The 18327-nt window shown below is 37.0% G+C and overlaps 1 protein-coding gene across 7 annotated transcripts in view; it reads right to left on the bottom strand.

Moving 5' to 3' along the window:
* TOGARAM1 (TOG array regulator of axonemal microtubules 1) overlaps positions 1-18327 on the bottom strand; it is an 80156-nt gene that overhangs the window by 56747 nt on the left and 5082 nt on the right. For all 7 annotated transcript variants that reach the window (XM_046009181.1, XM_046009183.1, XM_046009184.1 and 4 more), the window contains exons 2-3: positions 8324-8480; positions 4026-4160 (exon numbers count right to left, since the gene is read on the bottom strand). In XM_046009181.1, coding sequence (XP_045865137.1) covers positions 4026-4160; positions 8324-8480 — 292 coding nt within the window. The remainder of the gene's footprint in view (positions 1-4025; positions 4161-8323; positions 8481-18327) is intronic.

The following is an 18327-nucleotide window of genomic DNA, read 5'->3' as shown; positions in this document are numbered from 1 at the left end:
AAGACAGATGACCCAAATGTAACATGTTCAAAACCAAACTCTTGATTTCCCAGTAAAATCTACTCCTCTTGGTAAATGGCAGCTCTATTCCTCAAGTTGCTCAGGCCAACATCACTGCACTCATCCTTGATCCTTCTCACAAACCTCATACCTAATCCATTAGTAAATCAACATTAGCAACACAGGGTGATCAATGAGTCTGAAAACTTAGGTGGAAACAGACTAAATGGCTTATTCATATTACATGAGCATACATTATAAAATTATCTATATTTCCAAACTTTATGGCTACTTTGTACATCAGAATCCAACTACTTCTCATCACTTCCATTGCTTCCTTTTTTTTTTTTTTTAAAGATTTTATTTATTTATTTGACAGAGAGAGATCACAAGTAGGCAGAGAGGCAAGCAGAGAGAGTGAGAGGGAAGCAGGCTCCCCGCCGAGCAGAGAGCCCGATGCGGGACTCGATCCCAGGACCCTGAGATCATGACCTGAGCCAAAGGCAGTGGCCTAAACCACTGAGCCACCCAGGCGCCCCCCATTGCTTCCTTTCTAATACAAGCCATATCGTCTCTGGCCTTTACAACTGCCATATCCTCACCAGTTTGATTTGCACCCTGCACCCATTGTCACTAAACATTTTCTCTATACAGTAACTCTGATCCTTTTAAAATAGTCAAATCAGGCTATTTTGGTTTCCTCTCAAAAACCTCTCATCACTTCCCATCCCACTCAGAATAAAATCCCAAATCCTCACTATATCCCACAAGGCCCCAAGTTACCTCGGCAGATTACTCTCCCTCTCACTCAATATACTGACCTTCCTATTTCTCCAATAAGCCAAATGTGGTCCTACTTCGGAGCTTTTGTACTTTGATTATTCTCTCTTCCTGGAATGCTCTCTTCCTGGATTTTTCCAGGTATCAATGTAACTTACTCCCTCACTTCATTTGGAGTTCTGCTTAAACATTTTCACTCACAGAAACTTTCCTTATCACAATCTGTCTCTTATCATACTTTATTTTTCCTCACAGAAGTCACTTCTATTCTTGTTTCTTTGTTTATTTTTTCCTCTACTAGATTCTGATCTTTAGATTCCAGAACAGTGCCTGTTTCCCAATACTAAAGGGATTAGTAATTACATTTTTAAAAGCAATGGTAACAGTGAGCATTTTGTCTTATTCTTGACTTTAAAGTGAATTTTAATACTTTAACACTAAATATAGTTGCTATAGGTATTAACAGATATTAATCAGATTAAGAAAATTATTTGTAGTTTGTTAGGAGTTTGTAACCATGCACAGATGTTGAATTTTAACCACATCTATCGACACACTTACATAGTTTGCCTCCTTCTTTCTGTGATAAGGTTAAAAATGTAGCAGTTTCTGGAAGATTACTTGCACATAATATATAACATACACATTTTAAAACCACACTGCTAGATTCCATTTGCTAATATATTTTTGGGACTTTGTCTTCCATGAAGGTGAGACTTTATTCATTAACTTTATGGGGTCATGGAATTAAGGCTATACTCATCTCATAAAATAAAGCAGGAAAACAACTTTCTTTTTTAATTCTTTCAATTTGTTTAAGATAGGATTTATCTCTTTTTGAAGGTTTGACAGAATACTAGGAACACCATCTGAACCTGGAATATTTTTGTTGTTTTTGTGTGTGTAGGGATAAATTTTAAAATGAAATTTCTTCAATGATTACAGGTCTACTGAGGTTTTCCATTTCTGAAACAACTTTCACAAGCTTATTAATTGTGTTGTTCATTACTCTGGATCACCTAATCTAAAACTTCTTTATTGTATTTAAGTTTTCTTTTCTTCTTTTAAGATTTTATTTATTTATTTGAGGGAAAAAGGGAGAACGCAAGCAGAAGAAGGAGCAGAGGGAGAAGCAGACTCTCCACTGAGCAGGAAGCCCAATGTGGGGTTGGATCCTAGGACCCTGGGATCATGACCTGAGCCCAAGGCAGCAGACACTTAACTGACTGAGCCATCCAGGTGCCCCTCTATTTAAATTTTTCACTGACGTTTGTGGATTTGTTAATTTTCTCCTTATAATTCTGCCACACACACTCCCCACCACCACCAAATGATTTTAGCAAAGTCTTATCTCTTCTTGTTCTTTTTTCATTATGATGATAATCTGTAGCCCTAAAAATATTTTTACGTTTAGTGTGCATGTTTTCCCTAATATCAGTATTTTTGTACTTGCTATCTTTGACTATTTGCCTGGTATATCTTTTCCATGCTTTACTTTCTCCCATTCTATTTTGACATGTTTTAGGTATGGCTCTTAAAAATAGCATTTCATAATCCAATTAAAAAATGTACAGAAGACATCCATATGGCCAACAGACACATGAAAAAATGCTCAGCATCACTGATCCTCAGGGAAATGCAAATCAAAACTACTAATACCTCACACCTGTCAGAATAACTAAATAACTAAAATCAACAACAGAGAAAACAACAGGTATTGGCAAGGATGTGGAGAAAGGAGAATCCTCTTGCACTGTTGGTGGGAATGCAAACTGGTGAGGCCACTTTGGAAAACAGTGTGGAGGTTTCCCAAAAAGTTAAAATTAGAGCTACCCCTATGACTCCACAATTACACTACTGAGTCTCTATCCAAAGAATACAAAAATACTAATTCAAAGGGATACATGCACTGTGATTTTTTTTTTTTAAAGATTTTATTTATTTATTTGAGAGAGACAGAGAGACAGAGTGAGAGAGAGAGGGGAGGTCAGAGGGAGAAGCAGACTCCCCATGGAGCTGGGAGCCTGACGTGGGACTTGATCCCAGGACTCCGGGATCATGACCTGAGCAGCAGGCAGTCACTTAACCAACTAACTGAGCCATTCAAGTGCCCCTGCACTGTGATGTTTATAGCAGTATTACCTATAATAGCCTAAGTACAGAAACTGCCCAAGTATCCACCTATTGATGAATGGATACAGAAGATGTGGTACACACACACACACACACACACACACAGGATTATTACTCAACCATATAAAGAATGAAATCTTGCCATTTGGAATGACATGGATGGAGCTAGAAAGTATTATGCTAAGCAAAATAAGTCAATCAGAGAAACACAAATATTTCATATGCTCCTGCCTCTAAATAATAATTGATAAAGCTATTACTTACACAGACTTTTAAGAAACCCCTTCAAATCAAAAATTCATATAACTGACAGCCAGCCTCAAGTCCTTCCTTTTGTTCTGTATCTTAGAGATATATAAGATACCTGAAACGACAGCTAGTCAGGAAGTTATGGTTCCTAACAGGAGGCTTAATAAATTCTCAACAGCCTTAAAAGGTAAAACTGCTGGGACGCCCAAGTGGTTCTGTCAGTTAAGCATCCGACTCTTGATTTCAGCTCAGGTCATGATCTCAGGGATGTGAGACTGAACCCAGTGTGGCTCCACACTGGGCATGGAGCCTGCTTAAGATTTTCCCTCTTCCCTGCAACTTGTGTAATCTCTTTCAGAAAGGAAAAAAGAAAAGTTAAAACTGCTATGGAAAATCTTTCTTTAATTACTTGGTATTAAAAAGCTCATCACCATGAGTTTCCAAACTCTCTAATTTCCACCATTTATATTTACATTAAGATTATTAAATCTAGGGGCGCCTGGGTGGCTCAGCGGGTTAAAGCCTCTGCCTTCGGCTCAGGTCATGATCCCAGGGTCCTGGGATCGAGCCCCGCATCGGGCTCTCTGCTTGGCTGGGAGCCTGCTTCCTCCTCTCTCTCTCTCTGCCTGCCTCTCTGCCTACTTGTAATCTCTATCTGTCGAATAAATAAATCTTTAAAAAAAAAAAAGATTATTAAATCTAACATTTTAGGGTAAGTTATGAAAAAATGTTATTAAAACTGTTACTAAAAATATAAGTTTTTTGTAATGAATGAAATTACACAAAATAACATATAAGCTACATGTGGATATCCCATATAATATTTATAAATCTTTGTATCCAAATAAAGTTGGAATTTAAACCTTTATCTTGATGACTGTTAGTTGTTCCTAGGTACTGTAAGTCAGAATCCACACTGCCAGTTTTCCCACATATCTGTGAAAATCCAAGTTGTCCACACTTCCCAGAAACATTTGTCTGATGAGTCCCAGTACTGCCTTTGGAGAGAAGGAAGAGAAAAACATAAAAATAAATGTTAACTTTATTTCATGAATATATTTAATTTCAGAAATACTGATTTTATTTGCATAGGAATAACTACAGGAGTAACTGTACAGTGAACTAGGTAGGCAAGAAAGGGACAGTTTTTGCTATGAGCATATCTGATTAGTATGAGGGGTTAAAGAACAGAAGAGACTGCAAAAGTACAAAGAAAGGTATATTGAAAAATATACACAAAAACTCTTTCTACATGCTGCCTTACCATGGAACATTTCTCCAGACCTTGCTTTCCTTCTCTTCCCCCCCAAGTTTTTACTTAAATTCCAGTTAGTTAACATAGAGTGTAGTATTAGTTTCAGAAGTAGAATTTAGTGATCTGTCACTTATATATAATACCCAGTGCTCATCCCAACAAGTACCCTCCTTAATACCCACCACCCATTTAACCCATCCCCTCAACATCCCTCCACCAACCCTCAGTTTGTTCTCCATAGTTAGAACTGTTTTACGGTTTGCTTCTCTTTTTTCTCCCCTTATGTTCACCTGTTTTGTTTCTCAAATTCCACATATGAGTGAAATCATATGGTATTTGTCTTTCTCTGACTTATTTCGCCTACCATAGTACTCTCTAGCTCCAACCACGTCATTGCGAACAGCAAGATTTTTTTTTTTTTTTTTTAAGATTTTACTTATTTATCTGACAGAGCAAGAAAGCACAAGCAGGGGAAACAGCAGAGGAAGAGGGAGAAGCAGACTCCCTGCTCAGCAGGGAGACCAACAAGAGGGCTCGATACCAGCACCCTGAGCCTTAAGCAGTCGCTTAACTGAGCCCCTCAGACACCTATACCACATCTTCTTTATCCATGCATCAGTCAGTGGACACTTGGGCTCCTTCCATAATTTGGCAATTGTTGAAAATGCTGCTATAAAATGTGCATGTGTCCCTTTGAATCAGTATTTTTGTACCTTTGGGTAAACATCTATTACTGCAATTACTGGGATGGTTTTATTTTTAACTTTTTATTTTATTTTATTTTTTATTTTTAACTTTTTGAGGAATCACCACACTATTTTCCAGAGTCACTGTACCAGTTTGCATTCACACCAACAATGTAAGAGGATTTCCCTTCTTCTCATCCTCACCAACATCTGTTGTTTCCTGGGCTGATTTTCCTTCTTCCTGACATTTGTAGTATATACTATACAAAAATGTCGTACTGCAGAACTCTTCTAGTTTGTTTCCTAACATGTAATACAGCATTCACATAGCTTCCAAGCTTATGTGGCCATATTTCCAAGATTTCTTTCCCTTGGCTGGCTAAGGTTATTCCTTATTGGGGGTCCTTTATATAAGTTCTGAAATTTTATGATTTTTAAAATTCTCTCCCTTTGATTTTAAGCTCCTTTAACCTTCATGTACTGGACACCTTCAAAAGTAATTTTCACTTTCCCCCTACCTATAAGAGCCCCTCTCTTTCCTCACTGCCAATCGATCACAAACCTCTCCCTTTTTTAAGGTCCAGCTCATGCCCAACTTTTCCTGGAGTTTTCTCAAACCACTTCATCACCACTTCACCACCTCTATCACCTTTTCCTTTCTTAAATCCCTGTGGTACTTATAATTCATGTCATCCAATCTAGCATCAGGTTATATGATGTCTTACTTTCCAGTTATTTTAAATCTATACAACTAGGTGAGAGCCCTCAACAGTATAGAAAGCATGAGAAAGCATGAGCCTTATAAAAATCCAAACTAATGACATGAGCATAACTGGATATATTCTTTTTTTTTTTTTAAGATTTTATTTAGTTATTTGACAGAGAAAGAGAGAGAGATCACAAGTAGGCAGAGAGGCAGGCAGAGAGAGAGGAGGAAGCAGGCTCCCCACTGAGCAGAGAGCCCGATGAGGGGCTCTGAAGTCAGAGGCTTTAACCCACTGAGCCACCCAGGCACACCATAACTGGATATATTCTTGCATTTCTTTTTCTCTATTAAACATTAAAACTACACAATCTAACAGTCATTTTTATATGAAAATATTATGGACTTTTACTGCATAAAGGTATATAAATTCTCCTGTGGTAACAATATTCTCTAAATTTTGTGCCTGGACTCATAGCTAACAAATTTCAATAAATGATAGCATCTGGATGTTAAATAAATATTAAATAAACAACTATAAAAAACTCAATCTTTATGTTATAAACCACTTTTCCTTCCCAACTGGCTTTGTTTTGTCAACACATTACCTTTTTGTAATTACCTGTGTGCTAAATCTTGAAATCTTCTTCTATTCCCTATCTTTATCTTCTATATCCAGTGGTCATATTTTCCTGATTATTTCTATTTGATTTGTAACCAACCTTATCACCCTTCTTTTTTCCATAATGAAAACAATCTCCCATTAGTTCCATATAGCTTATAAGCATGAGTTCAAATTTCTGAGCCTAGTACACAAGGGTTCCCCATATCCAAATTTATTCTCAACCATCTAAAATGAATTATGTCTTCTTCACACAGCTCCTAGAATATCCCAAGCCCATTCCTAATGTAAACCTCTGCTCTCCTCACAACTCACCTCTAACTGCTTATATCATACACATCCTCAAAAGATGCATTGTAATTATCTCTTCTTCAGTGCCTTTTCTAACTGATATGGCCCATGACGATGACCATGTCCTTTAAACTACCATAATATTTACTTTCTGTAACACTTACTTAGACAAACACCTTTCTGTTGCTCTGGCCAAAAAACCTTAGAGCACTCTTTACTTCTCTCTCTCACACATTCCATACCCCATCCATCAGCAGATCATATCAACTCTACCTATGACATATGGTCAGTATCTAACTGCTTTCACTACATTCACTGCTAGCCTGGTTAAACCTCCATCAACTCTATGCTGTTTTCACCCTTGCCCTCCTTAAGTCTATTTACTTATTTTTAAAAGATTTATTTATTTATTTGAGGGAGATGGTGGGGCGGGGCAGGAAAGGCAGAGGAAGAGGGAGAGAATCTCAAGTGGACTTTCTCTGAGCGTGGACCCAGACCTGGGACTGGATATCACCACGGTGAGATTCATGACCTGAGCCAAAATCAAGAGTTGGACACTTGACTGACTGAGCCACCCAGGTGCCCTTCCTTAGCTCTATTTTAAATGTAACATCCAAAACATGCCTAGAAAACATAAGGCAACATATGTTTCCTCTTTTCTCAAAATGTTCCTTACTCAGAGTAAAAGCCAGAGTTCATTCAAAAGTCCACTAGACCTTATAAATAAGGACCCTTATTACCTCTTTAATTTCATTTTCTATTTCTCTACCCCTTACTGATTTCATTCCAGACTAACTAGCCTCTTTGATCTTACTCAAACATGTTCTGCATTCTGCACTATTCCCTCTTCCTGTATAATTTTTTCTTCTCTCTTGATACTTGTGTGGTTTTCTTCAAATATTCTCTTTCTGAATGTGGCCTTCTTTCACCACATTATTTAAAATAGCCCTTTCTCCATTTCCACTTCTCTGCTTTATTTTTCTCCATAGCATTTATCACCACCTAACCTACTATGCTTTGCATTTATTTAATGTCTGCTTTGCTCCAATTAGAATGCAAGATTTATTATGAAGAAAGTTTTCCCTCTTTTGTTGACTGCCATATCCCCAGTACCTAGTAAAATATCTGACACATGGGAGACACTTAATAAATATGGATTGTTGATTAAGTAAATACTGCCTTACATTAGTACTTAAAGGGTTTCAGTGAGAAACCCTTCCAGAGTCTTAGGAGACAATTATGTCAATGTGTCCATTCTTATTAGTTTTTTTTTTTTCTTTTTTCTTGAGAGAGAAAGAGAAAGTGTGTGTGAGCAGGCACAAACAAATGTGTGGGATGAGAGGGAGAGAGAATCCCAAGCAGGCTCCACACCCAGTGCAGAGCTAGACATAGGCTAGATCTCATGACCCTGAAATCATGACCTGAGCCAAAATTAAGAGTTGGACACTCAATGGACTAAGGTACCCAGGTGCCCCATTCCTATCAGATCTTTAACAAATATTTATTGAATCTGAATTGTCTCTTGAGCTCTTAAAGGAATTATTAAGTTTAGAGAAACCTTTAAGATAGTTTCAACATGTCCATTACCTGGACCTTTTACTTACCAGCAGCACATACAGGAAGAGAATCTGGGTTATAATCTCGACTATTCTGAAATAAGTTTCTTGACACTCTTTTTCTGCTAAAACATAAATCATCATTTACTGGCATTCCTTGAGAGGGCTTTAATTTTGGAGATGGGATGAAATCATATGCTGAAAACTATAAGAAGAGAATAAAAAATTATCAAATATGTGTTACATCTTCTTGGTAATAAATATGACAGAATAATTTAGACTCAATTATGAAATTCAGATTAAAAAATACTAAATTTATCAAATATACAGTGATACAAATAAACATCCAAATATCGTACGGTACACTAACAGTATTTTTCATTCCATGATAGAAATTTTTGTCTCTTTCTTATTATTTTACTTATTATTTTACTCCAAACCTTTTCTGCACCTTACCTTCCTAAAGTACAAATCTGGCAGCTGGGAAGGAAAGAATGTAAATGACAGAAAGAATTAAAAGACAACTTGAATATAGCAAAGAACATTTCTGATTTAGGAGTGTAGACTGTCACACTATGCCGTCCTTGAGTATTACGCAGTAAATGCCAACTGAAGGTCACTGAACCAGTAAGCACTCCACTCTACTAGTCTTACTGTGACAAATTTACTATCCACATTCTGTAGCCCAAATAAAAATGGTAACCTATGTCACAGTTCCCTTAGGAGGTTTTCTTAGGATAGATTTCTTAGTTGAAACCAGGTGCCTGATACTTTACATATGTCTAGTACTTTATAGTATCCATTTTTTTTTTTCACATGTCCCTTTTGATCCTTAAGGTACAAAAGTGCTATAGGACAGATAGTTAAAGAACTAAATGAGAGCATGATTCAAGTGTTCAGAATTCTTTTTTTCTTTTCTTTTTTTTTTTTTTAAGATTTTTATTTATTTATTTGACACAGAGAGAGAGAGAGAGGTATCACAAGTAGGCAGAGAGGCAGGCAGAGAGGGAGAAGCAGGCTTCCTGATGAGCAGAGAGCCTGATGCGGGGCTCAATCCCAGGACCCTGAAATCATGAACTGAGCCAAAGGCAGAGGTTTAACCCACTGAGCCACCCCGGCGCCCCCAAGTGTTCAGAATTCTTCACCAATGACGACCTCAATTGTTCTGGATCACTTCACATTCAATATGGCTATAGAACATTAAAAAAATTGAGAGAACAGCAGTGCCTGGCTGGCTCAGTCAAAAGAGCATGTGACTCTTGATCCTGGGAGTTCAAGTTCGAGCTGCATGTTGGGTACAGAAATTATTTAAAAATAAATAAATAAATATGTAAACTTAAAAGCTTAAAAAAAAAAGGTTGAATGAACAGAAATTATACTTACTGCAAATATATTTATTTGAAGCTTACAGACACAATCAAATCTAGACATGTAGTTAGCTGTAAGCCTTCTCAGTATGCTTCTTTGCAAACTTTGCCAAATATCAAATAACAATGAAAAGCAATAAAATTAAAAATATGTGTATTTGAAAACTTCTTTGCTACTTGACTATTACAAGACTATGAACTACCAAATCCTCGGATAACCTGTTTTTCTTTAACAAATTTTGTGAAAAACGAGTTAACATCTTCAAAAATTAACCCAGAAAATATCAAAGAAAAATAAATAATGCCTGAAATGAAAAAAACCTAACCTCACTTTCTCAGAGTACAGTATTACAATTTCTATGACTGATTATACAGTAGTTTATATTAAGTGGGATAAAAATGAAACCAATTAGTCAACTTTTGATTAGACACATTAAGACATACTAACCCAGTTAAAATGGTGAGTAATCAAGAAATAATTCTACAGTAGGGAATACATTTTTTTTCTTTAGGAGGGCTCCATATGCCCAGCAAGGAGCCCAACACTGGGCCTGAACTCCTGACTCTGAGATCAAGACCTAAGCTGAGATCGAGAGTCAAACACTTAACTGACTGAGCCACCCAGGCATCCCTGGGATACATTTTATATTAGGTTTACTCCGTCATTAATTTCTGCTTAGAGAACAGAACATTAGTGTGTATGCCAGGTAATACAACAACTAGTGGTGATGGCAGGGATGGGGATAGGAATATGGGAGCAGAGGTAGTGATCGAGAATATGTGTTGAGTGGGGAATTTTCAAGGATGTAGAAGTCAGTCAGGGATTAATAAGCTTTGCTATAGAAAAATCTGAAAATATTTGGGGCTCCTGGGTGGCTCTGCCGGATAAGCACATGACTCCTGATTTCAGCTCAGGTCATGATCCCAGGGTCATGAAATGGAGCCTTGCATTGGGCTCCATGCTGGCCATGGAGTCTGCTTAAGATTCTCTCTCTTCCCCTTTACCTCCCACCCTACTTGCTCACTTGCTCATGCGCTCTCTCTCTTAAAAAAAAAAAAAAAAAAAGAAAAAAAAATTGTTCTGATTACCTAAAGTCTCCTTCTGAAACATCTCTGTGCTTTTCTTTTTTCTTTCTTTTTTTTTTTTTTTTTTTGCACCTTGAACACTTTATATTTTTTTCCATTTTATTTTATTTCTTTTCAGTGCTTCAAAATTCATGGATTTATGCACTACATCTAGTGCTCCATGCAATACATGCCCTCCTTAATACCCGCCACCAGGCTTACCCAACCCCCCACACCCTCCCCTCCAAAACCCTCAGTTTGTTTCTCAGAGTCCACCGTTTCTCACGGTTTGTCTCCCCCTCCAATTTCCCCCATCTCACCTCTCCTCTCCATCTCCCAATGTCCTTCGTGCTATTCCTTATGCTCCACAAGTAAGTGAAACCATATGATACTTGGCTCTCTCTGCTTGTCTGCTTGACTTATTCTATTTTTTTTTTTTTTTAAGAGAAAGAGAGCACAAGCAGGGGGAGTGGGAGAGGGAGAAGCAGGCTCTCCACTGAGCAAGGAGCTCTATGTGGGGCTCCATCTCAGGACCCCAGAATCACGACCTGAGCCGAAGGCAGAGGCTTAACCATCTGAACCACCAGCTACCCCATCTTTGTGTTTTTAAAACACTTGAAGAAAACATGGTTGTGTTACTAGATACGAAGTTTTTTATCTCACTTTTGTACTTAACATTATCATAAAACTACTTCCATGTTGCTAAAACCTCTTATAAATGCTATAAACTTCAATTACAAAAACAGCAGTTTTTGTAATAAGTAGTAAATATAAAATAAGTAGTAAACTGCTTATTGAAAAAAATGCAAAAAATATAGAAGTAAATAAGATATAAAATTCTTCTTTGGTAACCTTTTCATTAGAATTTTGATGATAAACTCTTTAACAGGTCTTTTTCTAGATATAAACATACCTCCAAAAACTATTTTTTTAAAAAAGACTTATCCATTCACTTTAGAGAGAGTACATGTACATACATGTGAGGGAATGGGGACACAGGGGAAGAGGGAGAGAATCTCCAGCAGACTCCCTGCTCAGTGTGGAATCAGATGAGGGGGGCTCATCTCACAATCCTGAGATCATGACCTGAGCCAAAAATGGAGAGTCGAGGTTTAATCGAGGGAGCCAGCCCGCAACTCTCAATAATGTATTCTTAAGAAACAAAAATAGATCACATAATACTCTGGCACACAGTAAGTGCTCATCATATTATAGACATCTTTCCATGTAATCCATACATATCTGCTTATTCTTTCTAACGGTTGCCCAGTATTTCGCATTACTGTTGAACTCATAGTTCCCTACTGATGGACATTTTCTATGTCACAACTTTTCAGTATTATAATCTTGTAGTGAACATTGTTATGTACATATCCTTGTACATTTTTAGAGACTGCATAATATTCCATTGACTAGACATGCCATTCTCTTATTATGGAACATTTGGTTGCTTCCAAAAAAAATTTTTTTAATGATAAGGAAGAAATTCCAATGACAAAAATGGTGCATATCTGGCTTAAGGTAGCAGTGCTGACTGAAGGGGACTGGCAGACCATAGAAATGTTATCACATGTTACACAGCTTAAATACCTTTTTAGAACAACTAAAATGGTGGTTTCTTTGATATCCATAGGCTTCCCACACAAGGCAGAACTTTTCTCCAAACCAAACTTTCTATAGCTGTCAGCTAACCAGTTTACTCAGAAAATATGTAAATGAGACTATTTCTAGTTTTCCCTTTATTTAGCCAATTAGCTGATTCTCTTACATGTAAGAACACAAACAACATTGCAAATAACAAACTAAGTGTTTCTGACTCCTTGTTTGATGTTTGTTTCTGGAAATTTCACTAATATGCTGCTTTTCTGGGTCTGAAATGAGAATCAAACACACAACCTGCAAGCATACCTTTTCTGAGACTTGGGCCCTTGAGTCCAGTTAACCTTTCCTCATGTAACTAACTGAGCAATATGGCTCTTGCACAGTGAATCTGATTCTTGGTAAAGCCTCTTTCTGGTTCTGACTTTAATTGGCCACATGGACAATAGCTTCCACATAGATAGCAGCAGTGGTAGAAATGGGTTTTGATTTTATGATCTGACTATTATGTGATTTCTGCTGGATAACAGGGAGCTAAAAGGGAATCTGCAATCTCGTTGGGGTGTGCTCCGTTTAAGTATTTTTTTAAATTAACATATACTGTATTATTTGTTTCGGGGTACAGGTCTGCGAATCATCAGTCTTGCACAATCACAGCACTCACCAAGCACATACCTTCCCCAGTGTCCATCACCCATCCACCCATCTTTACCCCTTCTCCTCCATCCAGCAGCCCTCAGTTTGTTTCCTGAGATTAAGAGTCTCTTATAGTTTGTCTCCCTCCTCTCCCCTCTTGTTTCATTTTAAGTATTTTTTAAATTTTAATTTATTTATTTTTAAAGAATATTTGGGAGAGAAAGAAAGTGCATGAGCGAGAGAGTACAAGCAGTGGGAGCAGCGGTGGGAGAAGAAGCAGACTCTCTGCTGAGCAGGGAGCCCGATGTGGGACTCGATCCTAGCACCCTGAGACCATGACCGGAGCCGAAGCAGATGCTTCGGCTGACTGAAGTGGCTGACTGAGCCACCCACGTGCCCCCTGTTTAAGTATTTTTAAATGTATTGATATGAGCTCCTTTTCTCTAATAACCAGATCTCTTTTTCCCCATCCAAAACTTGGGGTTTTTTCACATTTACTTAGAATGGGCCCAATATCTACCTGTTGATATCTACAAAAATCAAATTCCTATAGCAAAGATGAAAGGAAACAAAATCTATAACATTAAATGGATTCAGTGGTCAGCTTTCTTCAATTTCTCTAAATAACTGAGTAACTGTAAATTAATATTACTTTAGAACTCTGAGGCTAAAGGACAGGAAAGAAGTTTAATTATAAATTAGACACATTCAGAGAAATAATGATTTCCAAAAGCCAAACAAAACAATATTCCACAGTTTTCCAAACCTCAAGCAAGTTTAGCTTTTTTAAAACCTAAGAAAATTCAATACCATTTCTGTGTAAGATATGGACATTGGGAAAAAAAGAACGTCTCTCCAAATCCTTGGGAGTCACAATTCTTAGTCAATTGGTTATCTACTGCTATAAAATGCATTATCCTGGAGCACAGTAGCTTAAAACAATGAATATTTATTATCTTTTTTCTATGGATCACAAATTTACAAGCGGCTTAACTGGATGGTTTATGTATCTTGGGGGCTACAATTAAGATATTGGCAACGCTGCTGTCACTGGAAGGTTTGACTGAGAGTGGAGGATCACTGAACTCGACTCAGTGGCTACTGTCAGAAGGCCTCAGTTCCTCCCTGTGGGTCTCTCCATAGGGCTGCTCATGATCTGGCAGCTGGCTTCCTCCAGAGCAAGCAATCCAAGAAAGACAACAACGAAGATGCAAGCTGCAGTGGCTTTTTATGACCTAGTTTCTGAATTCACACACCATTATTTCTACCTTATTTGTTAGAACTGAGTCATTAAGTCTACACACATGCAAGTAGAGGAGAACTGGATTGCAACTATTCAGGGAAAGAATCTCAATGAATTTGTGGTAGATATAGTTACAACCAACATACTCAACAATGATAAATCTAATGGTAATTAAGTGTTTTTGTTTCTTTAGCTGGTCAACATCAATAGATTGGCACCTGCTTCTACCTTAAATTTTTCTGCTTTATCATAATTAGATCCTCTAAGTTATTCAGAAGGTAAAGTTTTCCATTTTATGAATATAAAATATTTTTGAGCAAATAGATTGGTATACCTTGTCTATCTGTAGATTGTATTAATCAGAATAAAATCAAATGAAACAACACTGTTTCAAATGACATAATAAAATCTTTTAAGAGGGTAAGTGCTTATATCACATTAAATTAAATAAAACCCAAGACTTTTAGGATTTCTTTACTTGTTATGATTTGAAGGTTCTGTTTATTTAAGGCAAACAATGGTCTTGCCACAAGCTGTACATTCAAGGGAAAACATAGACTAGCTGCAAGTTTAATTAATGACCTTGGTTAACCAAGAAAAAAATGTTCTTAAACTTTAAAGTTTTAATATCTGGTATATAATTATATAGAAAAAGTTCCAAAAAATCCTTTTAAACACAGCATTTTGAAGAAATAAAACTCCAGTTTGAGTGCCCCAGGAACTCAAATTTCTTTAATTTCCTACACTAGCTTCACAGGTTGGGTATATTAATATAGCTCCTTCAAAAAAAAAAAATTGTAGGGGTGCCTGGGTGGCTCAAAGCCTCTGCCTTTAGCTCAGGTCATGATCCCAGGGTCCTGGGATGGAGCCCCTGATCAGGCTCTCTGCTCAGCAGGGAGCCTGCTTCCTCCTCTCTCTCTGCCCACCTCTCTGGCTACTTGTGATCTCTGTCTGTCAAATAAATAAATAAAATCTTAAAAAAAAATGTAAAATCATAGTTCAATTAAATTTTATAATAGATATCTTTATTAAAAGAGATCAATTCCTATAATGTCTATATCATATATGATTCTATATCATATACTCCTATAATGATTAATATATAGCTTGTTATAATTTTCAAACCCTTAGTTAATCTTAAGATTTTAGACTAATATAAAATTGAATTAATGAAAAATCTTTAGATATCCTGAACTTAAAAATAAGAAAAATATGCAAATCAGTGCTCACCAAATATATTTTTAATTTACCCTTGTCTCTTATACATTATTGAATAACCATCAATTAAACAGATTAAAGGATATAGAAATACCTTTGGATGATGTTAAATACATGTTTATTGCCACTTAAATCACTGGAAAAGCATATGAAATGTGTACTCAGAAAAAATGAAAGCTAATTTTCTGGTTACACGACTTTCAGTTTTTTCTATATCTATGAGGAAATAAAGTTGGTTTCTTTGAGTAAGGTTGTATTTAATATATACAGCAGACATGGTTCTAGGTTAAAAAGTTATAGGGAAATAAAAATATAATACAAGGTAATGGATACATGCTGTCCACTTATCAAGGGCATTGTTACAGCTTTTTTTAAGATGGAAAAAAATATATATATTCTAAGTCTCCATATGTATTTAAGGTTTATTTCTAAAAATTGATTTTAAAACTATTTTTAAGGTTTTAAATAGATCAACTATACAGAATAGATATGCTTTTGGGTTGTTCAGGATTTTGACAAGCATTAAAACTAAGGTTTTCGGGGCACCTGAGTGGCTCAGTCGTTAAGCAGCTCCCTTTGGCTTGGGTAATGATCCCAGGGTTCTGAGATCGAGCCCCACATCAGGCTCCCTGCTTGGCAGGAAGCCTGCTTCTCCCTCTCCCACTCCCCCTGCTTGTATTCCCTCTCTCACTGTGTCTCCCTGTCAAATAAATTAAAAAATCTCAAAACAAACAAAAAACTATGGTTGTCAGATTTTTTAGACACACTAGTAAAATTTAAAAAAGAAAATTAGGTGCGCCTGACTGGTTTAGTCACCAGAGTGTGTGACACTTGAGATTACCTTAAAAAATTTCAAAAAGGAAAAAAAGAAATAAGAAAATCAATGACTATTTATGGAAAATAATCTAATATCTGTAATGACATCAGATATGATTTTCAGGGTTATCCATGATTCTGACATGCTTAAACCAAGAGTTTTTCTCTTTCAAATTTTACAATCATATTTTGAAAAGAAAATCAAAGACTACTTATTAGAAACAACTGAACATCCAAGAAAAATCTCAAGTTTTAGGATTAATTCACACCAAATACATTAGTGCAGCTTAATAATTTTGACCTTAAAAATTGGTCATATTAAGTACTTTATTAATTTTATTTATTTATTTAGAGAGAGTGAGTGAGTGAGCAAGGTGAGGGGGAGAGAAACTTTCTGCTTCACTTCTAAAACTGTTTTTTCTTGGTTCTCTTCCAACATTTAGGCACCTGTCTCTTTGCCTTGTTTGGTTCTATCTCCTATTGCTATTTCCTAAATGGGAGTATATGTTAAGACCATGTTAGCATGCTGTTCTTGCTCTATTAGATGGCCTTTACTGGAGAGACTATCTCTTCTCAGTCTCAACAATTACTTCTCAGTACATGACTTCCAAGATCTGTATCTCTAGTTCTTTCTTGTCTCTCAAATAGTATTCTTCAAACTCAACTGGCAAATTCTATCTTCTTTCTTTTGAATTTCATTTCCCCCCAAATTAATTTCCTTGTTCGGGGCCTTCTTATGTGTTCTCATGAATCGATTATGCATTGGTCACCTCATTTAAATCTGTTATCCATTTTTCTCTCTCTCTTCTCCAACACTTGGTCACTAAATGTTTTGTAATATCTCTTACATCCATTATTTTCTTTCTAGTTTAATCCTGAAGCCCTGCTAATCCTCATAAATCTCAACACCTCATACCAACTAGTCTAATAAGTATAATTCTAACTAATCTTCTAAGTCTCCAGTCTCTGGCTTCTCTAAAAAAAAGAAAAAAAAATAACACCACAACTTATTCCAAGTAAATCATGGGGGGGAAAAAACCCACAAAAACCAAACAAACAAATAGTCTCAAACAACTGTCAAAATTACAAGCTAAATTCTTTGGTCTCCAATGTAGCCCCTGCTTCCCTCTTGTAAACTTATCTCAACACTGCACTACAAAAAATCATCTTTCTCTGCAAACTAGTCTATCTTCAAAATGAGCTCCAGGAATATGTAATATAACAGTCATGAGTTTTTCTGGAAGCTTTGCTGTTTAATGTCACCAACCAGTGCTATAAGTGGACAAGACAGAAGTAACAGATTAACAGTACACTGGAAATGTTAAAGCAGAACTTGGGCAAGAGCCAGCACAAATCAGACCAGGGGCCATGACATTCTGGAAAAATGAACTATGGAGACAGTAAGATCAGCAGTTGCTGAGAGGGAAGGAAGGAGGGATGAAGAGCCAGAGCACAGATTTCCAGGGCAGTGAACTATTCTGTATGATACTACAACGCTGAATACTGGGCATGGAATATGGACTTTGGGTGATACTGGTATGTCAGTGTACATGAACTGCAAGAAATGTACTACTGTGGTGCCAGTCCAGAAGGCTGTGCATGTGGGGGGGGGGGGGGCGCAGAAAGGATAAGGGAAATCTCTGTACTTCATCTTCAATTTTGCTCCAAACATAAAACAGCTCTAAAAAATGTTTTTAAAAAATATACATACTTGGAGCATCTCGGTGGCTTAGTTGTTAAGCATCTGCCTTCAGCTTAGGTCATCATCCCAGGGTCCTGCAATCGAGCCCCATATCGGGCTCCCTACTCAGTGGGGAGACTGCTTCTCCCTTTCCCTCTGCCTGCCACTCTGCCTACTGTGTGGTCTCTCTCTCTCTCTGTCAGATTAGTAAAATCTTTAAAAATATACACAATCATACACACTTAGAGGGCGCCTGGGTGGCTCAGTCGGTTAAGCACCGGCCTTTGGCTTAAGTTGTGATCCTAGGGTCCTGGGCTACTTGCTCAGCAGGGAGTCTGCCTCTCCCTCTCCCTCTGCCCCTCCCCCTGCTCATGCTCTCTCTCTCTCAAATAAATAATAAAATCTTTATATATATATATAGATGTGT

The sequence above is a fragment of the Meles meles genome, chromosome 6 (genome assembly GCF_922984935.1).
Source record: "Meles meles chromosome 6, mMelMel3.1 paternal haplotype, whole genome shotgun sequence".
Lineage (NCBI taxonomy): Eukaryota > Metazoa > Chordata > Mammalia > Carnivora > Mustelidae > Meles > Meles meles.
This window is presented reverse-complemented; position numbering and strand designations above follow the sequence as displayed.